General features: G+C 33.6%; 1 protein-coding gene across 2 annotated transcripts; it reads right to left on the reverse strand.

The window, feature by feature from the left end:
* Positions 1–651: 651 nt before the first annotated feature.
* Positions 652–7,094, reverse strand: LOC107955979 (TOM1-like protein 9). Of its 2 annotated transcripts, none has more exons than XM_041097053.1 (10): positions 6,718–7,094; positions 5,830–5,908; positions 5,598–5,696; positions 5,410–5,523; positions 5,058–5,215; positions 4,337–4,418; positions 3,465–3,550; positions 2,800–2,991; positions 1,824–2,299; positions 652–1,579 (listed from the first exon to the last, which is right to left on the reverse strand). In XM_041097053.1, exons 1-10 carry the CDS (start codon positions 6,816–6,818, stop codon positions 930–932), a joined length of 2,037 nt encoding a protein of 678 aa, XP_040952987.1. In that variant the 5' UTR covers positions 6,819–7,094; the 3' UTR covers positions 652–929. The 2 variants fall into 2 exon arrangements, with proteins under 2 accessions (XP_040952987.1, XP_040952988.1); XM_041097054.1 differs by having other exon boundaries at positions 6,024–7,094.
* Positions 7,095–14,694: the final 7,600 nt, after the last annotated feature.

Raw genomic sequence — 14,694 nt, forward strand, 5'->3', positions numbered from 1 at the left:
CAAATTAAATATATTTTTGTTGCCAAATATGAATTCATAAAACTTCAATTCAAGATTTGATCCGTATGAAACAAACCAACTAAATCGGATGCATATCCCCAGTTTAGGCTCAGTCCCTATGAACCAAACCAACTAAACTGAATGATAGTCATAGCCTGACTTTTTGACTAGGTTATTAAGAAACCCAAGATTTGATCCGTATGAAACAAACCAACTAAATCGGATGCATATCCCCAGTTTAGGCTCAGTCCCTATGACCCAAACCAACTAAACTGAATGATAGTCATAGCCTGACTTTTTGACTAGGTTATTAAGAAACCCATTGTTTTTAGTTTAACTTTATAAGGTTGCTTGCATCTTCATCAACTTAGGAATGACGGACTATGTTGGGAAAATAAAGGTGGATTCTGACAGTTAACAATAAAAGATGAGAGTTTCGCCTTCTCCAAGGCAAACTGTTACACATGGATACAACAAAACATTATCCCAAAAAGGTGCAGGACAAATTTGCTTTGCATAGAATTCTGGACCAATCGTCTAATTTAGTAAAGTCAAAAGTAAAATTCCACAAAAAGTAAAATCATTGCAACATGCATTTCAAATGCCTACTGTCTAATATTGTCTTAAAACTTGGGAAAGAAAATTTCGACATGTACAATATATTATTTATTACAATAAAAATAGAAATAAAAATAAAAATTTCCATAGGTCTGAGAAAAACAGAGACAGAATCAAATCTATAAACTCAACCTATAACCCGAAAGCGAGATCTTTCTATTTTCTCTACAGGGAGTGTACATGATTCCAATACCAAACATTCAACACCAAATATGAGTCAAGAAAAATATCTAACGAAGGCAAATGAGATAAAATAAGAAACAAGTTAGCCACCAAAAAAAATATGTAAAAAAGAAAAAACAAATCCAGGTTCACATGCTACCAGCTCTTCCAGGAGTGGTTTTTGTTGATTTAATTTTAGCCATGTCAACAAGGTCCCCAAACAGCTTATCCTCAGGTTTTGAAGGCTTACTAGGCGGAACATAAGATGAAGTGGAAACCTGGTAGGAAGAGTTTCTCAGGGCATTGTCATCTCGGATGGATAGCCCATACATTTGCTGATTGAGATACTGTTGCTGACCATACCCATATGCTCCCATTTGGTTGCCATACACTTGCTGAGGATACATCGAACCCATCTGGCCAGCTGGCATTTGCTGAGGATACATTGAACCCATCTGGGCCCCCGGCACTTGCTGAGGATACATTGAACCCATCTGGCCCGTTGGCATTTGCTGAGGATACATGGAACTCATCTGGCCCACAGGCATTTGCTGTGGAAGCATGCCTGTATACTGTGGTGCTCCCTGGATTGGCTGTGGATGATAACCAGCAAACTGGTTTCCCAGAGCCACATGATTATTAGTCGTTGGTAAATGACCAGTTGTGGTTGGCTGAATGTACACACCCGCCATTTGATCACTTCCCACATACTGGGGATGCTGAGCACCTGCAACTGGGCTGGAGTCTGCTGCCTGTGCTTCCCAGGGTGGTGGTGGTAGTGAGCCACTGCTCTCAGCACCTTCTCCACATGCAAAAGGAAAGGTTCATTAATTATAAATGTAGTGGAAGCAAGAATACATATTCAGCCTGCCAAAGAAGCCTAGAATGTCACTACATAAATTTCTTGAGAGGAAGACCATGATTATTTATTATTAATTTCCTAGAATGGCACGTGGCATGCTGTGCTTACAACATGCCTATCCCTTGCCAAAAGTAAAATGATCTACTTGTGCATCAGATATCTATTGTAATCAGAATCGAACCATTGACAGGTGAGGGCGGCTGTTGCTGCTGAACCAGCTGACCATTCCAGGCAGGAACGGTGCCTTGAGCATATGGCTGCTCATATTGAGGAGGTGCTCCCATGTTTGGTGCAGTTCCATTTGCATGAAAATTGTGCTGCTGCTGGTGCTGCTGCTGAATTTGAGGAGTCAAAGGGTTGGTTTGTCCAGCCAAACCTGAAGACTGGGTGTTGACAGAATTGGAGGTGTTGCTACCATCAGAGAACATATCAAAGAGAACGAGGGCATTCTGCTGTGATGCAGTAGGTGCTTGTTGTGGTTCTCCCAAAGAAACAAGGGCCAGTGAATTATCTGCCTTAGGTGAATTGAAGTCATCACCACTAAGCAAGTCCATTTTGGGATTGGCAGCTGGTGGAGGAGTTGAACCATTAGTTGCAGGAGGAGCAGGAAGCAGTAACTGATTAAATGGTGAACTTGTAACAGTGCTTGAAGTGGATCTGTGAAAAAACCCCGTTAGTTAAAGCTCAAGCTACTGGAAATATAAGATGAAGGGTTTTAGATAACCCAAAATTAAATAAATTTAAATGTTAATCCTAGCAACATAACATTTTATAAGCAACTCAGCCACTCCTTATAGAGGTAAATTCGCTACTAATCACTAGATCTAAAATGTTCAAGAGACTGCCACTTCAACATAACCATGCATTAGCAATAAGCAATTTGTTTCAAAAAACCCAGGAACCAAATTTTACCAAGGATTCAATGAACCAAATAGATGAAAGAAACTTGTAATTAAGTTCCAAGATGCCGAGAAGTGTATGGCTACCACCAGTAATGCTTAGGAAAAGAAGTATAATGCAGCATATATAACAAAGAGAACTTGCAATTCTAAGCATATTCCTACGTAGTTGTAATAAAAAGATTAAAATACAAAACACCAATAATTTTAATCACAAGATCCCTGCATATGCAATCCAGTTCAAAGAAGCCTAATTACCTCCCCTCAGACTGCTTGCTACTGTCTCCAGTATCAATTAGTGGACTATCGACATTCACAAGTTCTTTTGCAGGTTCAGGCTTAGGTTTGTTTGCTTGAGAAGGAGTTCCTGAAGCTATTGCTTCATGCCTTGTTAGCACGCGTTGCAAATCATCATTCAATGCTAAACCTTGACATAAAAGTGACTCATCCCTGCAAGAGATAGATAACCAAAGGTGATACGTGTCTTAAATGTTAGAAGTATTTCACACAATTTCTTGTAACAATCCATAGAGGTTGTAAGCTAACATGCCATAATAAGTGAAATATCACACAAATTTATATAAATGCAAAAAGGATATTCATTGGCATAGGTTAGGGGAAAAAATTGATACATAAATTAATTCCTTCACAGGTTGCTCCAGCTCCTAGTCACCATAGCAACAAGATTTAATTGAATAAATAATGATGTCCCTTTGATCTCAACTCAGGACACCACTCCTCTTCTCGGTAAGTATTTTTAACAAGTGATACTAGCAAAATCACCTTAAGGACCGTGAAATAAAAAGAGAATGACATGCAGAAAAGCATGACACATTCATGAAAACAGATGATAGCATCAAGTCATCAACTTATAGAGAGTATGAAGTGCCCAGGAAAGTTGTAGTAAAAGATTGTTTCCTTACGATGTTGAATTAACAAGGTGTACAACTCTTTGTTTGTAAGTACGGCACTGCTCCACCAAATCAACAATCACCTCTTGCCTAAGTCCCTGAAACGGTAGATGAAAGACCAGTAAATATGCAAGTAGAAACTGAACATAAAGAAACCACAACTTGCATTATATCTTTAGTAGGGGATTTAGCAGCGTGAAACTTCATAAACTTTCGAAAAGACTTTTCATTTTGAGAGCTGGAAAAACACAAGTTTACACAAAAAAAACGGGTTCACCATCCAATGAATTTGAGCATTGCCAACCAGATTTTTTCGCAAACGCCAGTTATATTAAGACTTTAGAAACTGAACATAAAGAAACCACAACTTGCATTATATCTTTAGTAGAGGATTTAGCAGCGTGAAACTTCATAAACTTTCGAAAAGACTTTTCATTATGAGAGCTGGAAAAACATAAGTTTACACAAAAAAACTGGTTCACCATCCAATGAATTTGAGCATTGCCAACCAGATTTTTTCGCAAATGCCAGTTATATTAAGACTTTAGAAACTGAACATAAAGAAACCACAACTTGCATTATATCTTTAGTAGAGGATTTAGCAGCGTGAAACTTCATAAACTTTCGAAAAGAATTTTCATTATGAGAGCTGGAAAAACATAAGTTTACACAAAAAAACTGGTTCACCATCCAATGAATTTGAGCATTCCCAACCAGATTTTTTTGCAAACGCCAGTTATATTAAGACTTAGGTAGTCACATTAAATCCAATTAATGACTAGCCACTTAGAAACTACATTACCATGCACTTGCCAGAACACAATTAATTTAGCTAGTAAACAAAATGTTTTCATTCCTATACATATCAAAATGCAAACAAATACCTCCTTGTTTCCGGGATCTATTGCATTTAGCATTTCTGAAAGGACATCCATAATACCACGCGCGTTCTGAATTTCTGTCAAACTGATAAATGAGACTTCTGTTAAAAAACAATATGTATAGCAATGTAATTTCGCCATCAATAATATTATAGAACAAGCCATTTACATTGCTTCAACTATTACAACTACTCTATTTCTAGGAGACAAGGATAATCATCGGTGTGACAACACCAGTCATGGTTACCAGCTAAGGACAGGGAACGCTGATGTGCTGACTAAAACTGAAGTTAAAAACAAATAGGAAGTTTTTCACCCAACAACTCACATTGATCTCTCTAAAAAATACATTAAGGAGTGAACAAAGAGTTTGTTTTGACAATTACTCTTATTTTAATACAGAGAAAATACTAAATAGTTTATACACACAAACAGAATGAAATATTATCCTTCTGAAGCAACTGAAGCTCACTGTGAAGCCCATATCAAAAAATATTTCAATAAGCTCTGTGATTTTTTATTAGACAATCATTAAAAGAACTTATTGAGGGCAGCAGCCTTCTGCATAACCATATTACTGCAGCACAACTTCTACAAAGACATTATTCAGAAAGTTCTGAAAAAACAGACATAGGCCATCATGAAATTGAATGGGAACAATGGAAAACATTAAAAAAACAACCATGCTTTTACGACTCAAACAACTAAGGAACAAAAATAATACCTCAGGGTTGGAAACTCTGACTCCGCAGAAGACTCAGCTGTGTCTTGCCGATCAGAACTGCGAATATTTGGAGGATAAGAAGACAAAGGTTGTGTTTGAGGAGGAGTAAGTACGGGTGCAGACCTCTCAGATCTTGGTGGGAATACTGCACCAAGACGCTGAACAACAAACCAATTTGCCTCAGAGAGGAAAAAGGAAAGGGGAAAAGGGAAAAGGCCACACTATATGGAAGGATAGCATATGAAGAATACAAATTAAGAGTCATGAATGAAGGATAGCATATGAAGACTTGGATCCCAAGAAATACAAAACATGTCTCGTACAATTTGAGATGAGTCCTTAGCAGACATACCAACAACTCTTGGTAGGCAACATAATATTGTGGATATCTTGCCCTCGCACCTCCAAAAGCTTCTTGCCAAGTGTCAATCAGAGTCAATATCTTCTCTTTAACATTAAAGTCGGGCTACAATTGAGCAGTACAAAAATTGAGAAGAAGTTTTTACTAGAAAAAAATAACTACAAAATGGGACTCCCTACCTTTTTCTTGACTATTCTAACCATCTCATGAAGAACATCCCTCTCTGCAACGTGCATGTGGACAATGTCCCCACAGTTTTTTATGATAGTTTCTAGCAGCTAGAACATAGGAAGTAAACCAAATTTAAACAAGCTTAGTTCAATGTAAGCAACAGGTAATAAAACAGGCAACAAAAGTAATCATTATATCCAGGGATTAGTAGAAACCAACGTAAAGTTACTGGCGGCTTACAGTTAGTGCAAGAAGTTGAACTTTAGGATTTTTACTTCCAAGCTTCTTCTTTATGCCTTTCACAACATCTTTTGCTTGCCTGATAATAACCATAACATTTCACTACTAGATTTAAGAAAGCAAAAATTATTCAAAGTTAAAAGATATAAATCCAGTCAGCTTCTGGAGTTAACCAGAAAAGTAGAAAACTAAACCTTCAGTCCTTTCTTTCTTTCTTTTTTTTTTGTTCATACCTTCAGTCCTTTCTACTTTCTATAGATCACAAGAACTAAAATGCAACCGGCAAAAGTGACCAAAAATAATCAACAAAAAACAACAGTATTAAACTTAATTACCATGAAGCTGCTCATGTAAAGCTAACAAAAATCCAGCTCATATTTGAGAAAAATAAACTTAATATTAGCAAGATAAAGCCATACAGTTATCTTTCACTTTGAGAAAAGTAGTTGACTCTCTATAACCAGTCGAAGTTTTTTATATGAAATTAAATCCTCTATCAATCAACAAAAGCCACATTTAAAAGCCGTATAACCAAATACATCCATGATTGAAATTACATGTTGAACAAAGAAAGAAAAAGCAAAGCAAAATGATCGATCTAATAAATTTCCTGAACCAAATCTCGCCCATTAAACTTGCGTGCTATAAAAGGAAAAAAATAATATTTAACTTCTCTCAAATTTACAAATAATAGAAAAACAAGAGGAGAAAATTTCAAAAAAAGAAGAAGTAAAAGCAAGTCCAACACCGAAACAAGAAAGAAGACTAGATTCACAATCTTCATATTCATTTTTTATAATCAAATTGAACACAATCATCAATAGAATCATAAGAGCAATAACAACTTCTTAGAAGAGAGGAGAAATTGGAATCCAGAGCGACGAATACCCAGGGTCGTGATTAAGCATATCGCAGATCTCGATATTCCTAGCCCAATCAGGCCCGATCAGCAACTCACTCGTAGCTCTCTCTACCATAGAGTTCACCATCTTCGCTGACGAAAATAAAGGATTCGCACACACCAAAAAAGTAAAAAGAAGAACAAAAAACCAATCAGATTCCGATCACCGCCCGGCGCGATCGCGACGAACGGCAGAATATTCCGGAGACTCCTCCGGCACACCCAATCTAACTTTTTATCAAGTAAACCAAACAGTCCAAAATCTTCAGCTCTCTCTCTCTCTCTCCCTTTTCTTCCTCGCTTCTCTCGCCTTTTGTTTCTGAGATTAAATCGAATAGTCTCTTCTTTTTCCGTTGAGAAAAAATAAATAAATAATATATATATATGTATATATATATATTTTCCTTTCGCTTCACTGCCTTTTTCTTTTATTAACTTCTTTTTTTCAATTATTTGGGAGGTGATATAAAAAAATAAAAGACCAAGCAAAATCAACCACGTGTCAGTCGATGGTTTCGCTGACCAGTTATATCAAAGGGTTGCTATCGTTTTATTACTGGATTTGGTGCTTCGTGAGATGGCCTAAGCACGTGTCGTTATTGATGTATCTCAGTTTGGTTTTGGAAAAAAAAAAAAAGCAGTCCTTACAATTTTTTCCTTTGGAATTTCGCAATTTTTTTCAACTTAATCTTTGAATTCAGATTGTGTTAAGGTATAATCGTGTAACAATTTGATATTGTATTATATAATTACCTATAAATTTTTAAAAATTTTTAAAAATATTATAATTTTATTTATGGTTTCTTTTTTTACTTCTAGATTTTATAGTTAAAGGATCAAATTGAAAAAAGTTATTAAGTTTCTTGGGTAGTGTTTGAAAAGTCATCTTTAGGCGTAATTATTTGTAATTACACAAAGATGACATATTTGAGTAACCATTATAATTAGTGAATCACAATGAATTGGTGTAATTAGATTATCTCAAAAACATTTTTCAATTATGCGAGAGGGTAAAAACTTGAGTAATTTGACTGGATTTATTTAATATAATAAGGAAAACATAAGAAAATTGGGTTGAAGGCCATTACAATAAAAGACTTGAAACAGAAAGCAAATCGGGCCTAACTAGCCCACCTCGTTTAAATTAAACTAGATTTAAAAAAATAAAACTAATCCTATCCTATACCAATCAAATCTAAATAGCTGGATACTACTGATCTCGTCTTTTCAATTCAACCGTCCAGCCATAATGATAGCAGGTTTCCAATTTAATACGTTGTCTCTGCTACCTTTTATTGCAGAAAACTCTTCACTTTCTTCAATCCGGAGGTTTTGGCTAGAGGTTTCCTAACGCATTCCGAACCATTTCTGGGGCTCCCTTCTCCAGGTAAAAACTTTCTCTTCTTGTAAGAGCCTTCGTTGCTATAGTATGAGCGTAGATATTTTTTGCTTTTGGGACGAAAGTAAACTCAATCTCCTAGAATCTGTTTATTTGGTTTTGAATATCTCTGATTATTGCTCCAATGACCGATTTATCCGTATTAGAGCTTTGACATTTCTTGATGACAGTTTTCGAGTCTCCCATAACTTCTATTTTGTTGACTCCCAATCTAATCCTTAGTTTTATTGCCTGTAATCCTGCATATGCCTCTGTTGTGAATGGATTTGCAATGTTGGAGTGAATAACTGCTTGTGTTGCAAGAATTTCCCCTTCCTCGTTCCATACTATTATGGTTTATAGTATGATAGAAATATCGTATGAAAATTTCGTTAAGATATTTTATCGTTTACATGTCTAATTTGATGAAAATGACCAAATTGCATAAAGTGCAAAAGTTGAATTCTAATAGCTAAAGGTACCAAATAGCTATGGAATTTAAAATTGGAGGTCCTTATATGGCAAATAGACCATTTAGTGTAGTTAGTAGATAAGAATGATTATTCATCATTGGAATTTAGTAAATTAGTAAGGTTAATTTTGGAAAGTAAATGATAAAATGATGATAAGTGAATTAAATAATTAAATTATTATCATTTTCATCACCTTTCCTAAAATAAAAACATGGAAACCCTAGCCATGGAAGCTTGAAGATAGACAAGCTTATTTCGCTTAATTAGGTGAGTATTATTTTCCCGTTTTTAATTATTTTTATGTTTCCGATATTGTAATAGCTTAATCTGCTATCTCGAGGATTAATTTGTAAAACTATTAAAGTGTTAGGGTTTTTACATGGATGAGTATCGTTTAATTATGAAGTTTTATGGTAGAAAATGAAAGGTTGTTAATAGATAAACAATTTTTGTAAAAAGAATTTTGATGAAATTATGATTTAAGGACTAAATTGAAAAGATGAAAAATTTATGAAAAAATTCTAAATTTTGTGAAATACATGGGCTACCATGGATATGTATGAAAATCGGTTAGACTTGAAATAAGGATTAAATTGTATGAATTTCATTTTTCGAGCCTAGTAACAAAATTGTAATTAATTAAAAGTATAGGGGAAAAATAGTAATTTTTCCAAAGATGTGTATTGGACTGAATTGAATATGAATTATATTAAATTGAGTTAAATTCATTCGTATAGATCCGGATAGACCTAATACGGAGTTAGATCTAGGAAAAGAAAAAGTATCGGATTAGTAGCCTACGAATTTACGTACACTTGTCGAGGTAAGCTTGTGTAACTAAATTGCATATTTATATGATTTAATTTGAATATTATTGTGTGTGATTTGTATAAAATGCCATGTATAATATCAACCACATATCCGATAAGTACCGAGTCCCATTTGAACCTTAAAAATTCGAAGGATACAAATGACATGTCATTAGGGTTCCTGAATTGGTTGTGATCCTGCATGTGTTGCGGACACAACACAGCTCTTATCAGCACCCCAATATTTGGCTCTCAGGAGCTGCGCGATACTTGGCTCTTACGAGCTTCCCGTTATTTAGCTCTTATGAGCTTTCCAATTAATGGCTCTCTTGGGCTTTCCAATATTTGGCTCGCAAGAGCTTCCCGTTATACAACTCACATGAGCTTCTTGTTATATGGCTCGGAAGAGCTTCCCGTTTACATGTTTGTATAAACATACATGTACATGAATTGACGGTTTTTGTACAATTTGTGTGTACTACCGATGTATCCAACGATATTTTAAATGGTTCAATGGGTAAAGTTCTGATGTGAGATATTATGAGTTCGAAATGAGCTATTACCCGTATATACATGAAGTACATGGAAATGATATTACATGATATACTAATGCATGAATTGGTTATTACTGGAATGTGGAACTTTCTTGATGACTTTGTTTATCCATGATTAAGGGTTATTATATATGATTACTTGGCAAACATGATGAGGATATGTATTTAGGCTTTTGGCCAAGTTGGTTTGGATAATTCGTATATGCTTACCTTATATGTGAAATAATGGTAAATTAAATTCCATGTTATACGAACTTATTAAGCTTAAATGCTTATTCTATTTTATTTTCCTTGTTTTATAGTAATTCAGAAGCTCGATTTGGTTGGAAGTTGGTCAGAGTTACTTCACACTATCCATCGGCCCATTTCCGTATATATAGTAAATCAATTTTGGTTATAATGGCATATATAGGTTAATTTGGTCAAATGTTGGCATGTAAATGTTTTGTTATGATTAGCCATTTGAATGACTTGTGTTTGATATGTTTTGATATATATATGGCTTATCATGTTTGATGTATGTTTGATATGTTCGAGTGATAGTGAACTTATAAGTATATTGATGATTGGTTTGAATTGGTATATTTGGCATAATTATGCATATATGTGGTTGGACCAATAGGTTATTGTGGATGTTGATTGACATGTTATAAGATGTTATTTGAGGTACCTAAAGGCATATTGGTTGTATGTTGTGATAACACATGTTTAGGACATGATTCTAGCTTGATTTAAATGTCTTGTTATGGCTTGGTGATGTGCAAATTAATGTGTATAGGTTGATGTCAATTTGGGTGAGAAATGTGACTTGGAAAATGACTTATTTTCGTCCACACGGGCATGTGTCTCAGCTGTGTGTGGCACACAGCTAGATGACATGGTCGTATGTCCCTTGCATATTTTAAATTGCAAAACAGATGCTCATACGACCTAGCACACGAGGGTGTGGCTTGGCCGTGTGACCCAAGTCAGAGAGCTCATAAGTTTGGACATGGGTTGGGACGGAACCGTGTTTCCCTATTTCGAATGTCCACACAGTTTGAGACACGAGAGTGTCTCTTGACCGTGTGAGACACGGGACTTGGCCACACGGGCGTGTCTCATCTGCACCTCTGAAAATTTTTAATGTTTTTCGAAAAAAAATTTGAGTACCTAGTTTAGTCCCGATTTATTTCTAATATGTATTTTAGGTCTCGAGGGCTTACATAAGGGACAATATGATTGATTTTGATTTGTTTCTGATATGAATGCTAGTGGTAATGCTCCGTAACCCTGTTCTAGCAACGGATATGGGTTAGGGGTGTTATAAGCATATTGCATATTTCATAACTTCAATCATAGGTGGAATTGAGATGTTCCATATTTTGAAGAGTGCATGAAAAGAAATCTTGATGATCTTAATTATGCAGATTCAAATGCAAATGATGGTAATGAGCATATGTTAAATATTAAAGAGGGAATAACCTAACAAATATGCACTAGAACAATTAGATAAAATTGCATATGATGTTTTATTTTTCTTGTTATTTTTATTAGTAATCATATTATCATTACTTTTTTAGACTAACATAGTACATATGATGATTTTATTTTAATTTTTTTACTTGTTTAGAAATTATTTTTATTATAGTAATATTTTTATAATAATTAATATTTAGAAAATATAAATTATTTAATTGTGTAATTACAATTTGCACTACAAACATGACATAAAGAATTACAATTTATTGAGTAATATTTTCTCATATCTTATTGATAGGAATGTTCAGGTATTTATATATGTTGTTACAGATACTATTACAGCTTATGATAGGGCTCCACTATTTTGTCTTGACTCCGCTATCTCTAGTACTAACCTTCTCTGTCCCTTGTACTGACATTCTCTATGAACTCCAGATCTACTGGGTACATGTCTACAGAGCACACGGTCCTTTTTGTTCCTGGGTCTGACATCTTGGGTAGGCCCTGCACCTATTGCACACGTGTCTAGGTGACCTGCAAAGCACGCAATCCTTTCTGCAAGCTTATTGGATTTATGCGAACTGAGATCGCGGCTTCCCTGAGTTCTTGCAAGCTCATTTGATGAATCAAATCGAATCGAATATATTTAAATAAACATTAATAAAATCAAAACATATTTAAATCTTACTATTCAAATTGATTTTTTTATTTTTCAAGTTTCTTGTTCAATCCAACTATATATTTATTCTTCACGGACCAATGGAGAAAACAAATTTTTTAGACCCTCCATCTTATAGTCATTTTGAGCCCAACTAAATTTGAAGTTGAGTTAAATCAAACCTTAAACCCCATAAAACTCTTTCAACATCTATTTCGCCATCCATAAGACTTGAACCTAAAACTTTAACGTTGTCTCAATTATTAATCGAAACCAGTAATGGCACGTTTGGTTGGGAGGAATTAAACAATCATTTCCCTTTTGTTCAATAATGTACAATAATGCAACGGTTTGGTTGGAAGAATTGGTCATTTTATGGAATGTTATTTCTTGTCTATTCCTATCTATCCTTAAATAGATATTCTTTAGTGATATCAAAGAATAACTATTATCAAAGAATAACTATTACATGCAACACAAAATAGCAATAGAAATAAAATTTTTAGATGTACCCTTAAAAGAAAAAGACAATGCGAGGGGAGGGGAGAAATAGGAAGGAAGGAAAGAGAGTCGACCTTCTTTTCGACCGACTAATCAGTAGAGGTTGATTGGAATATGAAAAACAAATTTAACGTATCAAAAAACCCGATGTCAACATCTTCAACATAAACAAACAATTATTTACAAATTTCAAAAGAAAAATTAAAAAAATCTAAGAGAAAAAAATAAAGAGAAGATGAAAAACTATTTGTGATGAAAACTTCAATTAATAACACATCAAACACTATGCAGCTTCGTTGTTCATGGTTAAAGCCATTGCAAGACTCCGAGCTTTCAAATTTGCATGTAAATTAAGTCTTCTTCAAATTATTATTGAAGGTGAGTCAACCTCAATTATCAGCAAACTTTAGGAACATACTTATAATCGATCACCAGTAACCTCGACAATTGCATTTATGAAATGGGAGGGAATTAGATTCCATTGTTGCTCTTTCTCGCATGTGAGTAGACTCAAAATGGATTGGCTCAAAAGGGAAAGAACTAAGTTAAAGAGACTATCTGAATTGAAAGGATTCAAGAACTTTTTTGAAGCATTTTAAAAGTTGATAAGCCCTTTTTGTAAAAGATGTCATTTGATTATATTTTGTACTGACTTTGCTTTCTTTAATGAAATGATGCATTTTACTTAAAAAAACTAAAAAAATAGATATTAATTTTAATTATATTTTATTTATTATTGGCTATATTGTTTTATACGTTTATATAAAATATTACTTATAAATATATTTTTAAGAATAATATCTTACATTTTATTTTAAATATATTTAATATTTTTACTAAACATTGTGTTTTTTAAAAGGTTTACTAAACATTATTATTAATATTACTTTTTAATGAAAATATGTATATTTTAATAAACTAATTATTATGATTATTTACTTGAAGGGAAAATAGTAATTTACACTTATTACTTGTATATTTTTAATATCATTTTATCCAACTAAACAATGTTATATTATTATTTGTCTATTCCTATTTAGTCAACCTAAAGATGTTGTGATAGCCCGAAATAGGGCCTAATCGGAATAGTGGTTTCGTAACCACAAATCCGAAGTGAAATAGTTTAATTTTATAAATTTTTATTAGTTACTGATTGATTGAAATATTGTGTGAAAATATGGATAGGAAATTTTAATGCTTTAGTGCTTAATTGAATTTTTAGGACTAAATTGAGAAAAATGCAAAGTATGTCTAATTAGTGATTAAATGACTTAATTGAATTATTGCATGAAATTGGAAGTGTTTATGTGGCAATTAGACCATAAATTAGTGTTATGGACACAAAAGGGTATTTCTAAAAAAATATCTAAGTAATGGGTCAAGGGCATTTTTGTCCAAATTGAATAAAAGACAAAATAAAGATGAAAACAAGTGTTCATCTTCTTAAAATCAGACGTTTGCTGCCAAAAAAAAATTCATGTCACCATAGTTAGGGTTCTTGAACTTCCTAATCTCAATTGTAAGTGATTTCTTGTCCCGTTTTTAATTATTTTCGTATTTTTATGCTTATTGAAGCTTGAATTTCATGTTTCTACCATTTAATTTAAATGAAATTAAAGTTTAAAAAATTGACCCATTCATGATATAATTGTAAATTGATTAGTGATGTTAGATAATGAATGTTTGAAGTGTTAATTACAAGTTTTACTAGATGAATTTCAATGAAAATGTTGAAAAAGGGCTAAATTGTGAAAGATGGTAAAGTGTGAATAAAGTTGTGATTTTGTGAAATTGAGGGCTGTTATGAGCATGAAATATGATTTAGTGAAGTTTGAAATTTAAGAAATTTAGTGAATTTGATTTTTACGAGCTTAGGGACAAAAGTGGAATTTTTGAAAAGTTATGGGGAAAAATGTAAATGTGTCAAAATGTTGTGTATGAATTGTATTTGAATGGAATATTGATAAAATGTATTAAATTGTGTTAATATAGATCAAGAAAGAAGAAATAGTGCAAGTGATCGGGGAAAAGAGAAAGTTATCAACTAAATTACAAAAATAGTCGTTTTGCATCCGAGGTAAGTTATATGTAAATAATAGTTATATTTGTATAAATTGTGAATTATATTTT

The sequence above is a fragment of the Gossypium hirsutum genome, chromosome D07, assembly GCF_007990345.1.
Source record: "Gossypium hirsutum isolate 1008001.06 chromosome D07, Gossypium_hirsutum_v2.1, whole genome shotgun sequence".
In the NCBI taxonomy this organism is placed as follows: Eukaryota; Viridiplantae; Streptophyta; class Magnoliopsida; order Malvales; family Malvaceae; genus Gossypium; species Gossypium hirsutum.